At 52.5% G+C, this 21,952-nt stretch overlaps 1 protein-coding gene across 2 annotated transcripts in view; it reads left to right on the top strand.

The window, feature by feature from the left end:
* DLG5 (discs large MAGUK scaffold protein 5) overlaps positions 1-21,952 on the top strand; it is a 116,657-nt gene that overhangs the window by 56,127 nt on the left and 38,578 nt on the right. For both annotated transcript variants that reach the window (XM_059397892.1, XM_059397891.1), the window contains 5 exons: positions 4,111-4,273; positions 6,053-6,196; positions 6,800-6,983; positions 16,610-16,869; positions 18,278-18,590. In XM_059397892.1, the coding sequence (XP_059253875.1) occupies positions 4,111-4,273; positions 6,053-6,196; positions 6,800-6,983; positions 16,610-16,869; positions 18,278-18,590 (1,064 nt within the window). The remainder of the gene's footprint in view (positions 1-4,110; positions 4,274-6,052; positions 6,197-6,799; positions 6,984-16,609; positions 16,870-18,277; positions 18,591-21,952) is intronic.

Raw genomic sequence — 21,952 nt, 5'->3', positions numbered from 1 at the left:
AGAAGTGAAGTCGGGGAGAGTGGACACTTTTGCATTTGAATCCAAAAGAACAACTATGCAGAGATAGGAGAGCTGAGGGAAAGTCGTTTGCAGTTTCTGTGGACAACTCACCTGATGTGAGTTCGTATTTGCTTGTTCTTTACGCTGTCTACTGTACCTGTGGTGAGGTACTGAGGGGTGGGGAGGACTGACGGTCCACAACTCCAATCACCACACCACTCCTGGGAGGGTGGCTTCTGTTTGGGACATTGCAGGTTTTGTTGTTAGTGTAGGTTTTTAAGAAGTCACGTCATTGAGGTATAAATTGCACTGGCAGAGGAAGGGACAGAGGCAGAAGCAGGCTCCCTGCTGAGCTTGAGCCCGACATGGGGCTTGATCGCAGGACCCTGAGAACGTGACCTGAGTTGACATCAGATGCTTAGTGGACTGAGCCACTCAGGTCCCCAGAAAAACTTTATTTTTAATTGACTGTGAATGGAGAGGATTTTCTGGACCACTTGGCATTAATTTGGCATGTCCAGACTTAGCCCATCTTGGGATTCTTCCTGAGGTGCCCTGTGGCCCTCCACCCCCCTTTCTGTGGAAGGGTAGGCATCCAGGCAGCATGGTCTCCTGAGTCAGGGCCCCCTTGAGTTTGATGGCTTCTCAGACCTGTATGTATCTCGGGTGTGTTCAGCCCTTTGGAGCGCTACCTGTCAGGAGGCAGTGTAGTGTCAGGGGGGTGGTCCTGGTTCTTGAGCCTGCGTCACGTTTGTCTGGGTGTGCACCGCTTTCCTGGCTGTGCAGTCTTTGTGGGTGTCAGGTTCTCAGGGGATGGTCATAGCACGTCCCTGGGAGGGTGCCGTGGGCTGAATCAGCTAAGGACAGAGTGCACTCAGCATAGAACCCAGCACCTAGGTTTTGTGGGGCAGTGTCGGTGCGCTGCATTGTCTGAATGGTCAGCTCCCCTCAGGTCCTCACCTGTGCAGGAGACAGTGGCTGTGTGTGGTGACAGACCTGATGACCCTGATCTCTGTCCTGCTGCTTCTCTCTCCAGCTTCCTCAAAAGCCAAGGAAGGGCTGCATCTTTCTTTTGCCTTCTTCCCCCAGTGGGGTGAAAATCCTATCTCCCTGGAGGCAAGTTGCTGAGCCTGATGTGCTTTTCATCTCTGAAACTCTCGAGTTGATGTTTCTGTGATACTTCTTGGACTTGATTATGGCACAGAGCACCTGTTCTCAAAGCATGGCGTGGTGTCCCTGAGGTCCTTTCATGAGGCCTGTCAGGTCAAAACTGTTTTCTTAATGATACAAGATACCACTTGCCTTTTTGACTCTCATCCTCAGCAGACTTTGCTGTCAAGCAGAATTTTCTACAGGTGCATCCGTCCTGCATGCGGTACTGCACGGCCGAGAGACTCCAGCTATCTCTATGAGGCCAGACACCAATAGCATTAGAAAGTTGCAAAGTGATGCCATTCTTTTTTTTTTAAAGTAGGCTCTACACCCAGTGTGGAGCCCAGGATGAGGCTTGAACTCACGACCCCAACATCAAGACCTGAGCTGAGATCAGGAGTCGGATGCTTAATTGACTGAGCCCCTCAGGTGCTCCAATGTCCCTCTTCTTGCTACATTTTTTGTTTTGTAATGGAAAGGGTAGTTAATTTTTCATAGGAAAAAATTTTATGACAACATGGAATGGATTTTCGGTTATTTTAAAATTAATAGATTTTTAAAATTCTTATTTTTAATTTTTAATCTGGTAGCTCTCATTAGAGAGTTATAACTCATGTAAACAAAAGCCCTTAGGAGTCCTCAGTCATTTTTAAGATTGTATGTAAAGCAGTCCTAAGATCAAAAAGTTTGTGAACCTTTAGGTGAAGACCTCGGGCTCTGGTGTCAGGTAGGTAGGGGGAGGTCCAAAACTCAGTGCTGTCATTTACTGGCTCTATGACCTGGATAGTTCATTTGATCTTGATAAGTTTTTGTTTTGTGATTTGTAAATGGGACTAACAACAGTAGCTTCCTTAAGGGTTTGGGATGCATTTAGAAAATGCCAGGCAGGAAGTAAGTACTAGTCGTGGCTGTTGTTCAGGGGGCAGTGGGGCACTGAGGCAGAGAGCGTGTGCTCTGGACCTAGGTGCCTGGGCTCCCATCCCTGGGCATTGCTGGCTCTTTCTGTGCAAGTTTGAGTCAGTTCCCTGATCTTGCAGGGCCTACGTTTTCTCAGCTGTAGACAGGGATGACAATGTGAGTGCCCACCTGGGTTTGGGATGTTAATGCCTGGGACATCTCTGTAGGCTGCTGCTGTGTGAGTTGGCATATGACCGTGAACATGGAAATACCCCATTTCTAGGAGCTCTTTGTCTTTTCATCCCACTCTCTTGGGTTTTTTTTGTCACACATGGATCGTTGCCCCCTGAAGTTGGTTAGAGCGTGACTCACAGGCATCAGCAGAAGGGGTACTGGACATATGTCCAGAGGAAGCCTCATCTGTCCAAGCGCCGGCTATGCTGTTGCAGGTCATTTGACACTGTAGACCTGGCTCTGGGTCAAGGCTCATACAAGTGACTTCGTTTGCCAGAGGAGGAAGCCTGTACAGCTGTAATGAGCTGCTTTCCAGACCTCTGGGGGCAGGGGGGAGGATCAGGGTCTTTTGCGAAAAGGTGAGGGGAGGCTTCATAGGTTGTGGAGTAGAACTGTGTAGGGTTCAGGGGAGATGCTCGTGGGCAGTGCTGGTCGTGGGCCACACCTCAGATGGCATTCTGACCCATCTGGGCCAGGCCTGGAGCCCAGCATTCCCAACCACTACAGTGGTGGTGGGTCTGTAATAAATGCACTTTTGGGGGTACCAGATCAGGTGGTTGGGGTTCCCAATAATATAATTCTGAGCTGAGAGGTGGGAGCTCCTGTCCCACGCCGTGATCTGGTTTGCCCCCCCTGCCAAAGTGTCCAAGTCGTCCCCATCTTCCCTGGCATTCCTGGAGGACATTAGGCCACAACTGAGTGCCCATCTTTTATTCTGGGGGACGCTTGGTTTACATGAGCACTCGGCCAAAAGGATCAGCTGGGGGACTGGTGATCAAGATGGCCCAGGTTCAGAAGAACTGCATCTTGCCCTTCACACATTCTAGGGCTGCTGGGGAGACAGACACTGTGTTCCCTGGGGTGATTGGCCTCCCAGGTCACATCCATAAAATGCAATGGCTGCTGTGAGTTCCTGTGACCCTGCCTCAGATCCCTGAGGGTTAACGGATATCCTGGGTGAATGTGTGGACAGAGTTAAAGATAAAAGCACCATGGATTTTGTCTGTTTTTATGGACATTTGAGTGAGATGCTTCCTTCTTAGAAAAGGATTTGGATCTTTTCAGAGGTGCTACTACTGGTGGTCACTGTTGCTGCTGGTCCTTAGTAATAGCACAAGGCATGGGGTTTCCTTTGATAGTCCTGGGTGCAGGTGATGAGGGCCTGAGATGGACTGGGCAGCCAGAGGCCCCCGGACTTACCTGCATCACGTCACACTGACTTAGCCATGGGCGGCTTTGCTGGAGAGCCTTCTCTGAGCCCACAGCCCTGGGCTGCCTGGGGCAGGTCCTCTGGGCATTTGGAGAGGTTGGAGAAGGGAGCTGTGTAGCATATTCAGCCCTGGTTGGGGTGGGGGTGGGAACACAGAGCTTGGGCCCCAGCTTCAGGGCCAGCTTCCTTTGGCCCCAGAAGCTCCTCTGGGTCCCACCTGGCCCTTCTTCCTCAAGCCATGCATTCTATTCTGCTCAGGCCTTAGGCTGGCCTCTCCATGCCTAGGGGTTGGGGATAGCTGCTGTTTCCAGACCAGGCAAAAACACGCAGATCAGGGCCCAAGGGGTTCCATCTTGGAGGTGTCAAAGTCATGCTGGGAAGAGAGTGGGGGTCCCCAGTCAGGGCCAGCAGAATGGGTGGGTGATCCTGGGGTGCTGGAGCACACAGCCTGGGCTTAGGTCTCTGTTCCCCCTCTTATTCCAGACTTGGTGTCATCTGAAAGGACCTACCTGGTAGGGTTAGGCACAGCTGACGCAGGGCTCAGAACAGTGCCTGGCAGACCTAGAGAGTGCTGTCTAAATGCCGGGTCACTGTATTATTTATTTTCCCTTCTCCAGGTACCACCGGGAAGGCGCCATCGCCGCCTCCCCTCCTCACAGACCGTCAGGTGAACGAGAAAGTGGAGAACCTCTCCATTCAGCTGCGGCTGATGACCCGAGAGAGGAATGAACTTCGGAAGCGCCTGGCTTTCGCGACCCACGGGACGACCTTTGATAAGAGGTAGTGATCGCACCTGCTCCCCTGCCCAGGCCCGATGGGCCAGGGCTACTCCCCTGAGGTCATCACGCCAGCCCCTCCCTGCCAGGCACTCGTCCTTAGCTCCCCGGGGTCCGTGCTGCGCTGCTGAGTGTCCCTTTGCCTCACTCCCCTGTCCCTTGGAAACGCTGTCCTTGCAGCCCTGGGTCGGGGGAGGTTAAGCTTCCTCCAAGCCAGATTGGAGCCCAGTCCCAAGGCAGATCAGCCCTGTCCAGGCCTGAGTCACATGACGCAGAGCTTGTGAAGTGTGGGTGTCTGTCATGTACTTGTCGTCTGCAGGTGACGATTCGGTGGGTAGCTTTGGCAGCAGCTGCTGGGGCCTGGTCCCACTCTGGTGCCTCCTCATGAGCTGGTTGCGTGGCCTCAGGCTTGTCACTGTCCCTCTCAAGGCCTCTGCCTTCCAGCACCAGAGCAGTATACTTTCTCAGTATCCTTTTCTGTTGCTTGTCTGTGGTCCTGCCCTCATGGAGGCAGCTGTCCCTGTGCTGAGCCCTCGAGCATCTGCCTGTGCATCTGTGTGACTGCACGCGCCCCTCTTCTTACTGCTACATGGATCATTGTGTGTGCCAGTGTTCATTGTTCCCGCCACGTGTGTGTTTTAGGAGGGTATATTCCACTCCTTTGTGGTTTTGGAGAAAATCTTTACTTCCTTTTTTGGGATTTAGATGTGGGTACCAGGTCCATAGGGTGAGGCAAAGGGAGTGTCTTTCCCCACCTCCCCCACCCAGGAGGGCTTCATGGAGGAGGAGGGAAACAGTTTGATTCATCCTTCTAGGAGATTCTCCTAGGGATTCTGAGGGGAGGGGGATTGCCTTTAGGAACATCAGGCATGTGTGTGCCTTGTCCTGAGGAAGTTCCTCTGGGGTGATATCGGGGTGGCAAAGCCAGCCAGCTGAGCTTACTTTGACGACGATACGGTCCTCAGCACAGAGGCAAGGCCTGCAGAGACACGGCGTGCTGGAGTGCATATTGTCCAGTGCCTGCCTTTGTGTCATTGAGGCAGAGCACGGGGTTCCCCAGACAGAGCCTGGATGGCTGGCAGAGCCTGCCGTGTTTGCTCTCCAGCCTTCCGCAGAGCAGGGTTACTGACGCCGGCTGTAGGGCTGGCTCTCACCCTGACGCGTGCACTGGCGTCACCAGAGGGCTTGTTAAAGCTCAGGTTCCAGGTTAGGTCTCCCTCTGTCCTGCCCCTCAAGCATCTGGTTCAGGAGTTCTGGAACTGACCTGAGGATTTGGACTTCTAACACATTCTAACACAGAGAAGCAGTGCTCCCGGCCAGTGTCCTCAATAGTAGCTGCACAGTGGAGTCCCCGTTCTGGTGTCTGGGTCATACCCCCAAGGTGTGACACCCCAAGGATGCCAATGTAATTGGTCTGGGCCTTGATGATAAGTTCCCAAGATTGACACTTTCCTAAAAAGAGGAAAAGCTTCCTCACAGGTTTCTGGGGTGCCCACTGTGGGTGAAGGCCAGTTGTGTGGTCTCCCTGGGAGCTGCTAGAAAAGACAGTACCTTCTCCAGGCTCGAGCAAGGAGCCCGGGCAACCAAGGCCATGTATCATTGTTCTCCTCCTGTGAGTCTGGGGAGGCCAGGATGTCTTGAGTTGACCACGCGCCAGGTGGTTGGGGGGGTGTGCAGGAGACCGGTATCCAGGGACACTGGGCTGGAGGCTCCCCGGGCAGAGACATGCCTTGTCTCTGGGAGTGATCCCAGGGCCTGCGTTCACTGCTGCTGTCTGGGTCAGGCCCTACCACAGGCTGAATCCCGACTACGAGCGGCTGAAGATCCAGTGCGTCCGGGCCATGTCAGACCTGCAGAGCCTGCAGAAGCAGCACACCAACGCCTTGAAGAGGTGCGAGGAGGTGGCCAAGGAGACCGACTTCTATCAGTGAGTGGGACTGCCTCATGGCACTTAGTGGGCCTTCAGCAGGCGGGTTGGGGTCTTTGGGTCTCGGTTTTTCTAAGGTACAAGCTGAGATGCGAACTCTTCATACCAGCTAGTGACAGCCGCAGAAGCACAACTGGCAGGAAAGGGATTGAAAATGAGGCCGGAAGCCAGACAGATGGCTGGGCTCGTGGGTCGCTGTCCAGAGCTTTGCTGCAGCTCCTGCTATAGGAGAGGCAGATGGGCCTGTTCCCTTTTGGTCTCCTGGGGTTGCTCTGAGGGTACTGACCCGCCTTACCTGCCCACCTGCTGACCTTGCCCCGGCCTCAGTACTTAGAGGGGCCAGGCCTGTACCAGGTAAGGGCTCATCTCGTTGCCTTGGTCTTCATCCATGTGCCCTTTTTGGTATTAGGTTTTTATAGGCAGTGTGGTTCTTTCTGGTATTTGGCTGACACCAGGCTTTGGCCTGCCTCTGAGTGCTGCTGCCCTGGTTGCTATGGTCTCCCATCGTGGGTGCTGGGAGTACTGGGATGTGGAGGGGCGAGAGAAGTGGGGCTGGCAGGGGTGGGAGGCTGGCTGCGTTTCACCGTGTGTATGGGGTTGTAGCACACTGCACAGCCGGCTCCTGAGCGACCAGACCCAGCTGAAGGATGATGTGGACATGCTGAGGCGGGAGAACGGACAGCTGCTGCGGGAACGTAACCTGCTGCAGCAATCGTGGGAGGACATGAAGCGGCTCCACGAGGAGGATCAGAAGGAGATCGGTGACCTCCGGGCCCAACAGCAGCAGGTAGAGCCGGGCAGGGTGGCAGGGGGCAGACCAAGGTTGGGCATCCTCCTACCCCTTCATCCATCTACTCATCCCCCGCCCTCCCACCCATCATCTGTCATCCATCCTCCCACCGCCCATCCATCTTCCCACTTCCATCCATCCTCCCTCTCTCATCTGTCTTCCCACCTCCCATCCATCCTCCCATCCTTCCTTCCACCATCATCCCTCCTTCTACCCCAGAGCCATCCTTCCACCCATCATTTACCCTTACTTCCATCATCTGTCTTCCCACTTCCTTTCCATCCTTCCACCCACCCATCATCCGTCCTGTACCTCCTGTCCATCCTCCACCCATCATCTACCCATCCTCCATCCTCCACCCATCATCCGTCCTCCACCCATCATCCATCCTCCACCCATCATCCGTCCTTCTACCCATCACCCGTCCTCTCAGCCATACTCCCACCTCCCGGCCATCTTTCACCCGTCTTCCATCCTCTCACCCATCCCCCATCCTTCTCTGCATCCCTCACCCTCCCAGCCCGTCATCCACCCACCCATCATCCATCCTCTTTCTCCATCCTTCCGCCCGTTCAGCAGCCCACCTACCGTCCATCCGTCCACTCGCTCACATAGCCTTGTGATCATTTAGCAGGTATTTTTGGAGTGTCTGCCTAATGTGAGGCCCTGGGATATCTGTGAACAGACACTCTTGGACTCTGCAGTCCAGAGGGGGAGACTAATGCTAGTCAGATGATCACACAGATCTGTGTATCACCGCGAATGTTGTGAGGGCTGCCGGGGGGGAGGTGCTTGCAGTTCAGTGGGGAATAGGAATTGGACCGAGTAAGGAGACATGGATCTGTCGCCTCCTCCCTTTGTATGGATGGTGTGAGCTTACAGATGGAGAGAAACTTGGAGGTGTTGAAGCCCTGTGCAGATACGAGATGGAGGAGTTATCGTCATTAGCTTTTGGTGGGGGCCTGGCCTCTTTGCTCCTGGCTTGCGTTCCGGGTTAGTTTCTTCACTTTGCTCAGCTGTTGTTTCACATGGACAGAAGCATGAGGAGAGAGCCAGTGAGAAGACCAGCTCGCTGAGAGTGCTGTTGGCCAGTTCTCCTGTAGCTCGCAGACGGAGCTGCCTGGAGCTGACGGCAGGGGCCGGGGCCACGTTCTGCGTGGAGATGGTCACGTGTTTGGAGTCGGACGCAGTCCCAGCAAGGAGCAGAGCTTCCCCATCCCCGTCGGCATCATCCGTGGCCCCCGAGTTAAAGCAGGACTGCCGGGGCTTGCTCGTCACAGAGCGCCTCGGGGACCATCCGTGCTCATCTGATCGCGTAGCATGATGTTATCTCTCTTGTTCTGTTTTCATTTACAATTAAACTTCTGTAAATTGGGAAACTATCACAAGCTTACAGAAGAGTTGCAAGTACAGCCCCAAGAATTTTTACCCCTCATCTTTCCAGAACAAGTTGCCAGTCTGCATGCTTCTAATAAACAAGGCTATTCTCTCATTTGGCAGTAGCACAAGCATCGACATTAGGAAGGTAACGCTGGTACATGACGCCCTCTAGTCATCAGACCCCAATTTGAGTTTTGCTGGTTGTATGTGCAGTGTCTTTAGCAGGAAGAGGATCCAGGCCAGAATATGGTGTGGCGTGTGGCTGTCAGGTCTTTTGGGTCTCCTTCAATCTGGAAGAGTTCCTCAGGCTTCGGCCTACCTGACCTGATGGCTTCAGAAGATGACAGGCCGGCTGTTTGCACACATGTCCCTCCACCTGGATTTGTCTGATCTTCCTGGTTTGTTTCTGTGTGTGTGTCTTGCTGTCCCAGAAGTGAGATTGCCACCTTCTTGCTGCGTCTTAAGAGGTTGGGACTTGGTTGGTGAGGACTCGTTACTGGTGACGTTCCCTTGGTCACTCGATGCCGGTGATGTCTCCAGGCTTCTCCACTGCAGAGTTACTTGCTTTCCCTGTGGCCATCTGTCTGACGGACTCTCTGTGGACTCATGGTTTCTTGCTTTATTCAGTGGGTTGTGATTCACTATGGCCGGCGGGAGCCTCTTCAAGAGGTTTCTCTGACTTTTTGACAGGCCCTTCTCACTCTTTGAACACTTTCTTGCTGTCATCCCAGGCTTGTTTCATTTCTTGCTCTTGCCTTGGGAATCAGCCATTTCTCCAAGGAGTCCTCATTCCTTGTAGTGAAAGTCTTCATTCCTTGCTTAGAAGCAAGTTCCGAATGCCAGGTGTGCACATAGCTGCTGGGGTATCTGTCGCGGCTCCCACATTGTGCCAGTAGCTGAGTTTCCCGGTCTCTTGTCTCCCCTTCCCCCTCGTATCTGGGTATTCAGTATGTAGCGTATGTATTGAAAACGGTGAGTTTGCACTAACATTCCCAGTTCCAGTCCAGCACCACAATACCATGGTTTCATTCTAGCTGCCTCCCTTTCTATTTCTGTTAACTCCCTTTTCCAGCAGTGGGAGATCGCAGCGAGAGGCAGAGTTAGTCTCGGCGGACAGTTTGTGTGCCTTCCGTGCCCGGGGCGGGAGTGCTGGCTTTACCTCCGGTTTTTACCTTCACCCCACCGTTTCTGTGCTCAATTATTTCTGGGCCTTTTTCCATCCTTTCTCGATTTGGCTCAGCCTTTTGTCTTGGGTTTAGTTTGGATTTTACTTTTCTTTGAGTGATTTCTCATTTCAGATGTGTTTCTGGCTCTGTCTTAGCCTCAGGGAGGGCCCCTAGCCTTGCGAGAAAGTGGAGGAATGGGACTTTTCAGGGCCGCAGACCTGGCTTCAGACAGTCGTCCCAGAGGTTAGACGATGTCAGCCACAGACCAGTGATGCTGTGTGCCTGCCGAAGTGTTTGCTGTCATTGCTGCTCTTGTTTGGGTCGCATCAAGGCTGGGGTCGACTCTGTTCCTGGAGGAGGTGGGCTGGTGGCCAGAGTCCCCACCTGCTGCGGGGTGTCAAATGGGGTGGTCCCCCTGCAGTCGGTGTGGCGGCTCCTGCCGTCCTGATACGTGCGGTTCCCATATGGCCCAGCAATTCCGTTTCAATCTGTGTACCCGAGAGAACTGCAGACAGCTGTTGACACAAAAACCCGTAGTGTAGATGCTTGTAGCGGCATTTCTCACAGCGGCCAGAAAAGGGAAGCAGTCCAGATGTTCGTTGGCGATTGAGTGGGTACCAAAGGTGTGGTCTGTGCTGTATGGCGGAATAGTAACATTCAGCATAAAATCACATGAAGCAGTGACACCCGCTCTGACACGGATGACCTTGAAAACTTTGTGCGAAACAAAAGAAGCCAGTCACGGAAGACCACACAGTATCTGATTCTCTAGACACACCAGGTAGCCGAGGGCCAGTGTGAGAGGAGGGAGGGTGGGTGCTAATGGGCACAGGCTTCCTTTTGGGGTGATGCCGGTATTCTAGGGTTATGTAGCGATAGTTACTGCACAACTTCGTGGATTCACAACCTTGTAAATATACCAGCTCCGCTGACTGGGGCGCTCAAGGTGGTGAATCGTACAGTGTGTGGATTACAGCTCAGCAAAAGGACCCAGTTATCACCTTGTTATTAAAAAAAGTCTGCCCTCATGAGGCGTAAAGTTTCATTGTCTCCTGTTCTCTGACTATCCTGAGGACTTTCACAGCTTGAACAAATATCCAGACTGAAAGTGCTTTCTAGCTTCCCTCCCTTTCCTGTTCTCCCCACGAATGACATGGGAAGGTGACCCCTGTCCCCTCCAGCCCATGTCTCCTTCTCCTATCCTTCCTTATAGTTGTGACCCTTTTGGGTCTAATTTGTTACAGTGGTCAGTGAGTTTCCCCAGTTCTGTCCAGCTGGACCATTGTCCCTTGGCAGGTGCTACCTTATGATGGCACCAGGACAGTTGGCTGGCTGCTGCAGGGGTGGGGGTAGGGGTGAGGGGACATCTCTTGAGTGCCAGGACCACCTGCTCTCACCAGCCTAGGCCATTTCACCTTCACCAGGTTTGGGCTGAATGCCAGGCTGTGGAAAGCTCATTCCTGGATAGGCCAGCAGCAGAGGAAGCAGGGAATACAGGGGTGGCCACAGGTTTCCTCCCCACAGGGCCCGAGGGCAAAGGTTGACCCCATCGGACAAGGCCGGTTTTGTTGCCTGGCTCCTCCCATGCCTTGTACACTTGAAGAGGCCCTTGCAGGGTAAATGGTGCTGTTTGACTTGCGTGTTTGCTTGAAGGATTTGTGGGGCTCCCAGCCCTCTGCATGATTTATCTCTGAGGAAATGAGGCGGCCCTGGCTGGCGGGGGTGGTGGGGGCACGGGCCTGGGGCTTGGGGCCCGGGCCCTCTCCTACTTTGCCTGTGTGCATGCGTGTGTTTGCATGTGTAAGGGGTGGCTGGCCGCCTGGGGCTCCATCTCCAGGTCCCTCAGTCAGAATGCGCCATCTGGATTCTTCTTGGTGCTTCTGAAATGCCCAAGAGAGCTGGTCGGAGATTGCCAGGCCTTGGTTGGGGGAGCAACACGGAGGATCTTCTTTCTTTACTACTGCGATACTTGTTCTTTGGTTAAAAAAGAAAAAAATTACAGACAACAGTGAAGTCACCCACCCCCACCTCAGCTTTTGGTGATTCGTGAAAATTGACTCTTTTCAGGTATCCCAGGAAAGGAGTTTCTGAGTTTCTGAAGGGCATGCCTCACAGAAGCCCAGAGGGGCAAGTGTCTCTGACCAGTGTAAAGATGAGGGCCATTTTCTTGTTGGCTTTCTTGTGGGGCACAGCCCAGCTGCTCCATCCTCCTGTGTGGATGGAACCAGACCCTTGCTTTGGGCCAGGGGTGGGGGGAGTCATCTCTAAAGACTTACATGCCTGCCTGAGATGAGAAGTTTACTGCCTGTCTCATTTTAGAATTCTGTGCCAAATTAGATATTCTCTCTCACTTAGAATTCCATTAGCCTTGCTGGGAAGCTAAAAGTGTGTGTGTGTTTGTGTGTGTGTGTGTGGTGTGTGTGTGTGTGAGAGAGAGAGAGAAAGAGAGAGAAGGTTGAACTATCTAATAAGACCATGATCATCTGGTTATAAAAAGGAAGAATTTTACACTAACAGATGGGATAGCTTTTCAGTTCTCTGGAGTTACCTGTGGCCATGATTTTAACAAACTTCTGCAGAGGCTCTGATCACATTTGCCCATATTCTGAGCCCCGCTTGTAGAGAAGTTGAGAAGTATTCGGGGGCCATAAGCCTCGTTGAATGTCTGGATGCTGTCCTGTGGGAAAGGGATCTTTCTGTATGACTAGGGCTGGAATGAGAACAAGACGGTAAAAGTTGAGGAAGGAGGACTTCAGCTCATAGCAGGCAAGCCCTGGTCCTGTGGAGTGTTCACCTGGGCAGGGCCATGGCGAAAACAACACAGGCTGTTAGCCCGATGGTCCTGGGGTCCCTTCTGATCCCAGATCCCACCATAAGGTCAGAGCTGGGTTGAGCATCAGAAGGGATTTCTGGGTCTGCTCTGGAGTTTCCCCTGATTGACGCTATCTCCCCAGAACTCGTCACCCTGCCTGGAGCCAGTTCACTGCCCTGGATTGTCCTGCATGCAGTCTCCTATCCCAGCTCCTCACCACTGGTGCATTTGTGGGACTGTTTCTCAAGGAAGAGAGGACATTTGGGGGACTGTTTCCCAAGGAAGAAAAGTGTAGATTCCAGATTCTGTTGTGGCCCCACGAAGTAGCAAGGCCCAAGATGACGTCTTTGTGCCGGGTCAAGGCTGTGTTTAGAACTAGTTTGTTTCTTGATGAAGTTCGGAAGGTGTGGCAACTGCGGGAGGAGAGCATTCGGCCAGCCTACCCAGGGCTGCCACCTACCGGGCAAGCCCCAGAATGGCAGCAGGTCCTTTGCTCTGCAGAAACCAGTCCATGCCTTCGGAGCCAGTGGGGTTCTCACTTGGCTTAGGGGATGTTCAGAGTGTAAAACATTTGAAGTGACTTATTTATTTTTAAAAATATTTTATTTATTTATTTGAGAGAGAGCAAGCAACAGCGGGGGTGGGGGGTATGAGGAGCAGAGGAAAGGGGAGAAGCAGACTCCCTGCTGAGAGCAGAGCACCACCATGGGGCTGGATCCCAGGACCCTGAGATCATGACCTGAGCTAAAGGTAGGCGCCCAACCAACTGAGCCATTCCAGGGGTCCCTTGAAGTGATTTTATAATTGGAATGTATGAGGTACTGTCCACAGGTCGGGACAATCCAGTGTAGGATGTGTTTCTGGCTCTGTCTTAGCCTCAGGGAGGGCCCCTAGCCTTGCCAGAAAGTGGAGGAATGGGACTTTTCAGGGCCGCAGACCTGGACCTTTTCTAGCACGGGTAGGGACACTGATTGACCGAGAGGTCAGGAGAACTCTCCATTCACTGTTTGTGTCCTGGGTGCACGTGGGGGTGAATCCTTGTGGGACGCCTCTGTGTGTTGTGAGCTTGTATGGGTGATGTACTCGGTGTCCTTCCGTGCTCACTGTCTGCACCTGGAGATGTTCAGCTGTCCTCACTTTGTCCTGGATTCGGGCTCAGTTCTTATTCTGGGATTCACGGAAAAGAATAATGTTATATCCCCATCGCACAACGTACAGAAAAGATATTCCAAGTAGTTTAAAGGTTTAAATGTGAAAAGTAAAGCTGAAACTTTAAAAAAAAAAATAATAGAGTATCTTCCTGATCTCAGGGTAGGAAGGAGCTTCCTAAATAAACAACCAAACCCAAACCATAAAGAAATGATTGATAGATTTTACTCTATCAAAATGAGAAACTTTAGTATAACATAAGACACATATTGGGAGAAGAGTTTTTAATAAATAGAACTGGGAAAGGATTAGTACCTGGAATTTAAAAATAGGACCTATAGGAAGAAAGAAGAGAGAAAGGAGCAGATGGGGAAGGAGAGAGGAAGGAAAGTCAAAGGATACAGCCAGGCAGCTCATAGAAGGGAACCTGTATACAGTCAGTAAACAGGAGTCATAAGGGGAGTTGGTCCCTCTGGTAATTGGGAGTGCAAGTTAAAAGAGCCCCGATTTTTCTATGAGATGGGTAATACTATTTTTAAAAATCTGATTTTTATGATAGCCAAGAGATAGAAACAACCCATTTCCTTTGACAAATAAATGGATGAACAAAACTCAGTATACACACACACACACACACACACATACATACATACATGCATACACTGGAATATTCATCTTAAAAAAGGAATTAAATTCTGCCTTCTACTGCAACATGGAGGTACCTTGAGGACATTATGCTAAAGGAAGTAAGTCACAGAAAGAGAAACACTGTATGATTCCATTTGTCTGAGGTACTTGGAGTCATCAGATTCAGGGAGACAGAAGGTACAGAGTGGGGGTTGCCAGGGCTGGGGGAGGGGGCGTGGAGAGCTGTAGTTTGACGGGAGCAAGGAGCCCGATGCGGAACTCGATCCGAGGACCCTGGGATCATGACCTGAACCGAAGGCAGAGGCTTTAACCCACTGAGCCGCCCAGGCATCCTCATAGTGAAGCTTTTTTACAAAACAATGACTGTTTTAATTGCCCGAGGAACTTACGTACTGCTTTTTTCCTTAATAACTAATTAATTAATTTTTTATTATTTGATTAGCCAACATGTAGTACATCATTAGTTTTTCATGTATATGTACTGTTTTTAAAATGGGATTGTATTTCAGTATCCTTGCCTTGTAAGATTTTCTTTGAAGGAAGAGCTTTGCTAAAAAAAAAAAAAAGGAGAGAGAGAGAGAGAGAGAGAGAGAGAAGAAAAAGGGAAAAATACTGCCCACCCTGACTGAGCTGATTTCTGGGGTACCCTTCCTTTCCAGCAGTCAGTAGTCCTAGGAGCCAGTGTTTAGGTCTCAGAGGAATAGACTCGCTTTCCTTGTCTCTGTGCTTTAGACTTTTAGCTCTTTCTTGTTCATCCTCTTTACTGAGGGCGAACCCTCCCTTCATGTGGATTGTTCATTTGTCACATGTCCTGGTTCTTGGGGCCGCAGAAATCTGGTAACTCAGGGTTTGTGCCGAATAAGCAGATGATTCCTGGTCTGTTGCATTTGGAACGGTTAAGCAGGCTTTTCTGGTTGACTCCTATCATTTGAGGAATAAGGAAACTGAAACCCAGATATGTGGAGTGACTCACCCAAGGGCTCAGGTCCACCAGGGTGCTTAGCAGAAGTCAGCAGGACCCTGGCAACCAGTGCATTCGTTTTGTTTCTTATTCTTTAGAGCAGCACCTTGAGTGAACTTCAGTGTCTGATTTGGAGTAGAATACTGTCTTGCTTAAAATCCTCTCATGGTTCCCATCTCATTCAGGATACAGTTTTTGTTTGCCCTGAGCCTTGAAGTTGCGTGTGCCCACTTGTGCAACTCCTTGTTCACTGGGCTCTGCCTGGGGCCCTGTCCTTCTTTGTGCCTAGGACATGTGTGGTGGTTCCTGCCTCAGGGCCTTTGCACTTGCTCACCCCCCTGTGCTCGAACTCTTACTGTTTGTTTGTATCCAGACTCAGAAGTCACCTTCTTAGAGAGGGCTCTTTAAGCCTTAGGCCTTCTTTCTTTTTTTAATAGCCCTTCTAATGCTCTGAAGTTATTTTATTTTTATCTCTCTTTCTTTCTACCTATGTGTCTCTGACTGTGTGTTTGTATCCTCGCATGAGGATAAAAGGTCCACAAGCCACAGTCCTTATGTGTCCTGTCCAGCATAGATACTTGTATTAAGGATCCTCCACACTCCCCCACGTTTGGTGATTTGCTAGGAGGAGTCACAATGCTCAACATATAATCATACTCAGGGCCAAAATTTATTTAAGCGAAAGCACCCAAAGCAACATCAACGAAGGGAAGAGGTGCATGGGGCGAAGTCCAGAGGAAGGCAGGTGCAAGTTTCCAGGAGTTCTCCCCTGAGGAGTCACATGGGACACATTTAATTCTTCTCTCATTGAATTGGGACCTACTCCCGGCCCAGGGATTTTCCTGGGCTCCTACCTCCCAGGCACTCTCTGCCTAGCAGGTACTGAAATTCTGGACTCCCAGAAGAAGGTGTGTGCTTAGCTTAAGCCACACCGTTCATCCCATCCAGGGCCCTGGAACCCTGCTTTCCACTTGAGGAGCATTTTACCTGAGTGTAGGGAACTGTTAGCCATTCCGGTTCCCAAATGCCAGCCAAGGATTGACTTGGAAGCATGCTTTTTTTTTTTTTAATTTGACAGAGGGAGAGAGAGATCACAAGTAGGCAGAGAGGCAGCAGAGACAGAGGGGGAAGCAGACTCCCTGCCAAGCAGAGAGCCCGCCCGATGCCGGGCTTGATCCTAGGACCCCCGGGATCATGACCTGAGCTGAAGGCAGAGACTTTAACCCACTGAGCCACCCAGGCGCCCCGTAAGCAGGCCTTTTTTAGGATAGAAGTCTCGGGCCTGATTCAGAACTCCTTTCTGCACACTTAAGAAATATTTGTGAATGGGTAAATTGACAGTATGATGGCAGGGCCCGTGGAATCAGACCTCAAGACTCCTCAGGGCCAGAAGGTGGGGCCTTTCCTCCTTTGTCAGCAATACTACCCTTAGTCGGGCAGACGAGAGGTGAGTCTGTCCTTCCTTCTGTCCTTAGGCCCTTGGTAAGTGTGACGCTCTGGCCCCCAGGTGTTGAAGCTCAACGGGTCGTCAGAGATTCTCAACAAGCTCTATGACACGGCCATGGACAAGTTGGAGGTGGTCAAGAAGGACTACGATGCCCTGCGGAAGAGGTACAGCGAGAAGGTGGCCATCCATAACTCGGACCTGAGCCGCCTGGAGCAGCTGGAGGAGGAGAACCAGCGTCTGCTGAAGCAGGCGGAGACGCTGACGCAGCAGAGGGACACGGCCATCCAGCTGCAGCACCAGTGTGCCCTCTCCCTGAGGAGGTAAGGGCCTACTGCTACGTGCAACCTGTGCCAGGTGGGCTGACTTGGCCTTAGGACCGCTTCCCTTCATGGGCTTATTGTTATCTGCAAGGCTTCCAGCCACTTCCAGGGGGTTGGAGGGGGGCAGGTGGCAAGGGAGCTGTGCCTTTTGATTTGAAAAATATTTTTGGAACATTTGGGAAACATTGTGTTGGCTCTCTGTGTGGCTTGGGAATTGTGCTCCTTCCCCACATCCCAGCAGTTCTGATGTGTTCTGACCACCCTGTTTCTTAGGTCTCCCCATAAGCCTCTTCCCTCTGTGTCACATACCCACCCAGCAAACAGGAAAGTTAATTGTCTTAGGCACTGTTTCTTCTAAAATTTCTTTTTTTTTTTTTTTAGTATTTTTATTTACTTATTTATTTATTTGAGATAGAATGAGAGAGAGAGAGAGAGAGAGAGCACACACAGGCACAGGGAGGAGCAGGCAGAGGGAGAAGCAGACTCCCTGCCAAGCAGGGAGCTGGATTTGGGGCTTGATCCCAGAACTCCAGGATCATGACCTGAGCCGAAGGCAGCCATTCAACTGGCCGAGCCACCCAGGTGCCCCCCAAATTTCTTTTTTTTTAAATGGTATATATGGTTTGTAGAGAAATGACCCCTGCCCTCTACCAGTGTTTCATAAGGTGTAGTCCTACCTAACACCAGTCCCCTGGAGCGCACTCTGGTGTCCTGTGCAAGGTGTACTCTAGGTATGAAAAGGGTTAAGAATTGCTGAGTTCCACTCAGACAGGTGTCTGCACTGCAGGACTTCTCAGAGCCTTCCTTCTGGGATTCTGCATTAGCCAGCTGCTCCAGGAGGGGACACAGTGTTTCCCAACGTAGGTGATCAGAGAACACACTTTTTTCTCAGTGGAATTCCGTGAAGAATTGCTATTCTAAAAAACATGTGTTCAGAAATGCTGCTGGAGAGCTGTGGGTTCTGACTTGCAGGCTTACCTGTGTGAAAGGTGCCTCCTGGGCTGGAAGGGGTGAGCCGTTCTTTTGCACCAGTCACCCCACACCCAGGCCTTATTGTCTGTATCTGGGAAATGAGGTGGTCAGATTAAATGCTCATAAAGGCCATGTTTATCTCTCATATGCTGTGTTTCTAGCATTGTTTTGTTTTATTCTTAAAAGATAATATAGCTTGACTGTGGAAGAAATACATTGATATTTCTGGTAGAGCAGAGGGCATGAAGTCCTCAGATCAACTTCTGGTATTTGTAGAAGGCTGAGAAAAATTCCAGGTCCGGGGCACTGGTGCCCGTGGCTTCCTCTTCTCAGAGGTGCGGGTGACCTCACTCCCTCCTTCACGCTTCAGTGTCCAGGAGAGCAACGCTGCCTGGGCGGGCCCCTGCCCCTGTGTCACAGCTGCCTCTCACCCCAGGTTTGAGGCGATCCACCACGAGCTGAACAAGGCCACGGCCCAGAACAAGGACCTGCAGTGGGAGATGGAGCTGCTGCAGTCGGAGATGACCGAGCTGAGGACTATGCAGGCAAAGATGGCAAAGGAGTCGGAGAAGTACAAGGAGGAGCGGGATGCGGTGTACAGCGAGTACAAGCTTATCATGAGTGAGCGCGACCAGGTCATCTCTGAGCTGGACAAGCTGCAGACTGAGGTGGAGCTGGCCGAGTCCAAGCTCAAGAGCAGCACGTCCGAGAAGAAGGCGGCCAGCGAGGAGATGGAGGCCCTGCGGCAGGTGGGCGGGGCGGGGTGTGTGTGTGGCTGGCCTCCCGGCCTCTGGGAGAGTGGTGTGAGAGCAGGGCTGTCATGGCCGTGCTGTCTGCCCTGGCAGAGCGGAGGGCTTCTCCTGTTAGGCCTGTGTGCTGGGTAGTGTCGCCTGGGTAGCTGCTGAGCTCACGCCTGGGGCCCAGCTCTAATGTGGGCCACAGGGCGTGCAAAGGGAAGTCCAGCTGTGGGCCAGGCCTTGGAGCTTATAGTGATGTAGACAGTCCGGTGACACACACAGACATGCGTGGGCTCTGCGCATAGATGCTCCTATACCCAGCCCTTGGTTAAGGGGTCGTAGATCAGCCTTGTGCTGACGGTCAGTGAACATCTAAAAGACTTGCTCACTGGGAAGCAAGAGGCCAAGGTCAAGTGCCCAAAGCCATCGATACCTTTGGCCTTGTGAACGGGGAAGAGCGCCCTCAGAGATGCTGCTCCCCTCCTAGCCAATCCCTTAGATCTGAGGAATCTGCTCTTTAAAGGTCTGGGCTCCTACTGGGAAGATGTGCTAGACTGAGCCCGAGACCCTTCTAAAGCCTTGCTCCCTGGGGAACATTCATCGGGGTCAGGGGCTAGGGTCAAGTGGCCTCAGAGTTGGGCCACTGAGCTTGACTCCTGAGTGATCAGCAAGGATTCTCTTTCCTGCCTGAGCCACGTGGCCTCATTACTGACACGATGTCCTCCCAAGTCCAGGTGTGTGCTGCGGGGGCCTGTATTGGCTCATGGATTTTTGTTTGAGAGTCCCCTCCTATCCTGTTGGGTGATGCGGTGGCTGTGCTTAGAGCTGCTGCAACTGATCACAGCAGACTTTTCCCCACTGGAACAGTCCTCTACTCCTGCCTCTTCATTCTGGGTCAGTTACAATGCAGCCTTGAAGACTGGTCTGTGAGACGCAAAAAGCAAGGGGTTAAAGGTTGGGCGAGAGGCAGTGTTCATTAGACTGTCCCGGCCAGAGCCCTCTGGACTGAGCATGAGGCAGGGCTGACTCCTGAGGGGTGACTGGGGCCTGTGAGTCTCTCTGCACACTATGATGCCTCCTTATGCCCAGGCAGTGCTTGGGGCCACGGAAATGCAAGGGACAAGGGCAGTGCTTGGAGAGCGACGCTCCTTGGTTATGGGACCTCTTGCCTCTTTGGGCCTCAGTTTCCTCATCTACAAAATGGACGTGAGCGCCTTATAGGGTGGCTGTGGCAGTAGAGGTTCCCTTTATCATTAAGATGATGGTTGTGATCCTCCAAGTCTCACTGCCCTGTTAGCACCGGAGTGAACCCCACGAAATTGTTTCTATTGGCAAAAGGGCCAAATAAGAGCGACTTCATACAAGGGGAGGGAGACTTCTCCAGACCCCAGAGGTGAAAGCCTCGTGAAAGGGAATACGTGCGTGATGAGGGCATTTTTAATGGGCAGAGATAATGTGTTGGTACTTGGTCATCGTTCTAGAGACAGCATCCTCTCACTTTTTACATTTTGGTGTCTGAGAGCTGAATCGTTGGGGGGAAATGTTGATATGAAATAAGGAAAACAAAACAGTGAGAAGAAAACTATGAGTCAGTCACTAAATGACACGGTTGCGGAGAATGTGTGACCTGCCGAGAAGGTGCTAGGCCATCAGCCTCCCCCGACCCCCACCCCGCAGTTATAGAGGTTAACTGTGCGCTCCTCGCAGTGGGAAGGGCTCCGGGCCTCCCGCGGTGCAGGCAGCTGGGGGCGGTCTGTCATCCTCTCCCAACCCCCGCTTCTCCCAGCTCGCTGAGTGCCCTTCAGCCCGAGCCCGGTTTCCGGGCCTTCGCAGGGGGCATTGGCTGCACGTCAAGTGTGCCTGTCAGCTGAGGCAGGAATCTCTTCTAGGCACTGTTCCGAGTCAGCAGGTCGGAGCGGAGAAGCCCTGCTCCCACCCCGGCAGCTTCCAGAGCTGAAACCCTTGGCTCCTTCTAGAGTTTGTTTGGCTTTTCAGACAACACCACACCCCACTTGGCTAGAGGAGGCCAGGTCTGTGGCCTTGGCTGTGCCAGCCCTGAGGTGGGGTCGGGAGGGTCTTCTCTTCCCAGGGCCTGATTAGGGCCCTTGGGATTGACCCCATCTCTCTCCAGCCTACCCTCTCTCTAGCCAGCCTACCTCCCTGATCGCACAGCTGCCTTCATTCTGCTCAGCTGAGGAGGTGGTTCTTTTCTGACAGACCATGCATTCTCTACACTCCTCCCTTCTCTTTGCTTCTCCCTCTCTTGCTGCCCTCCCCCATCTCTACCCTCTTCTCTGGAGTACGAGGCGAAAGGAGGGCTTCAGGGGGGCCTGTCTGGCTCTTTGTCTGGCTCTGGATGCTACCCGCTTTCCTGCTTCCCCCTTCCCTGAATGAGCATGGCCGCGGGAGCTTCCCCATCTACGGCCCTTGTCCCAGCCTCTGGCCCCTGGCGACCAGGTGCAGTGAAGGGTCACTGCCTTCGGGAGGGCGGAGGACCTGCGTGGGCAGCTGGTCTCTACCTCCCGAAAGTTGTGGGGCACCGCTGCCTGACACAGAGGTTCCTCCAGATAATAGGTTATGTCCCAGGACCAGCCTCTCTGCCAGAGCTTCTGTCCCATGGAAAGGCCAGCAAGGTCCCTTAAACCGCACTGGCTTCCCATGTCCTCACCTTCCTGCTGCCCCTGAATGCGGCTGCGTCTCTGACTTCCAGAGCTGTTGGTGGCACTGAGCTTGGGGCTGGGGGCGAGCGGGAGCCATGTGTGAGGGAGGGAGGACTGCTGGAGGTGGAGGACGAGCAGGAGGGCATTTCAAGAACATTCCCATGTCTGGGGACGGCTGTGAGATACTGCCCGGATGGAAGAGACCGGCATGCTCAGGGAGAGAGGTCTGTTCAGGGAGCACTGCCCTCTCCCTGGGACCCGGGTGTGCCTCTGTGGGGTTGTTCTTGTTGGTTTTGTGCCTGGGCCAGGTGAGTGTCTCATGAGGCCCAGTCCCTGCCTGCGGCCCCCTGGATCACCTGCGGCGGACAGGAGATCTCTGTGGCGCTGCTCCAGACTAAGAGCTGCCACGTGGAGACAGCACAGTATAGAGGAGGAAGCCTGGGAGTGGGAATCGGGGGACCAGGCATGGAGGTCAGCTCCCCACTAATAGGAAGGACCTGGGCCAGTCACTTCCTGGGCCCTCATCAGTGTTACCAGGATCTCAGCTCCCAGTGCTACGGTGCCTTTACGATGCCTCACTGTTCTCCCCTCTCTGTAAAACAAAGTCTTGTACTTCTTGTGTTTCTCATCTGGAAATGGTGCTTTGGGAGTGAATTCATTTTGGAGACCAACCATGGAGAGAGAGGATGGGAGCTGCCTAACACCTGGGCCTGG

This window comes from Mustela nigripes, chromosome 4 (genome assembly GCF_022355385.1).
Source record: "Mustela nigripes isolate SB6536 chromosome 4, MUSNIG.SB6536, whole genome shotgun sequence".
NCBI lineage: Eukaryota > Metazoa > Chordata > Mammalia > Carnivora > Mustelidae > Mustela > Mustela nigripes.
The sequence above is the reverse complement of the archived record's forward strand: the minus strand, read 5'-3'. Positions and strand labels throughout refer to the sequence as shown.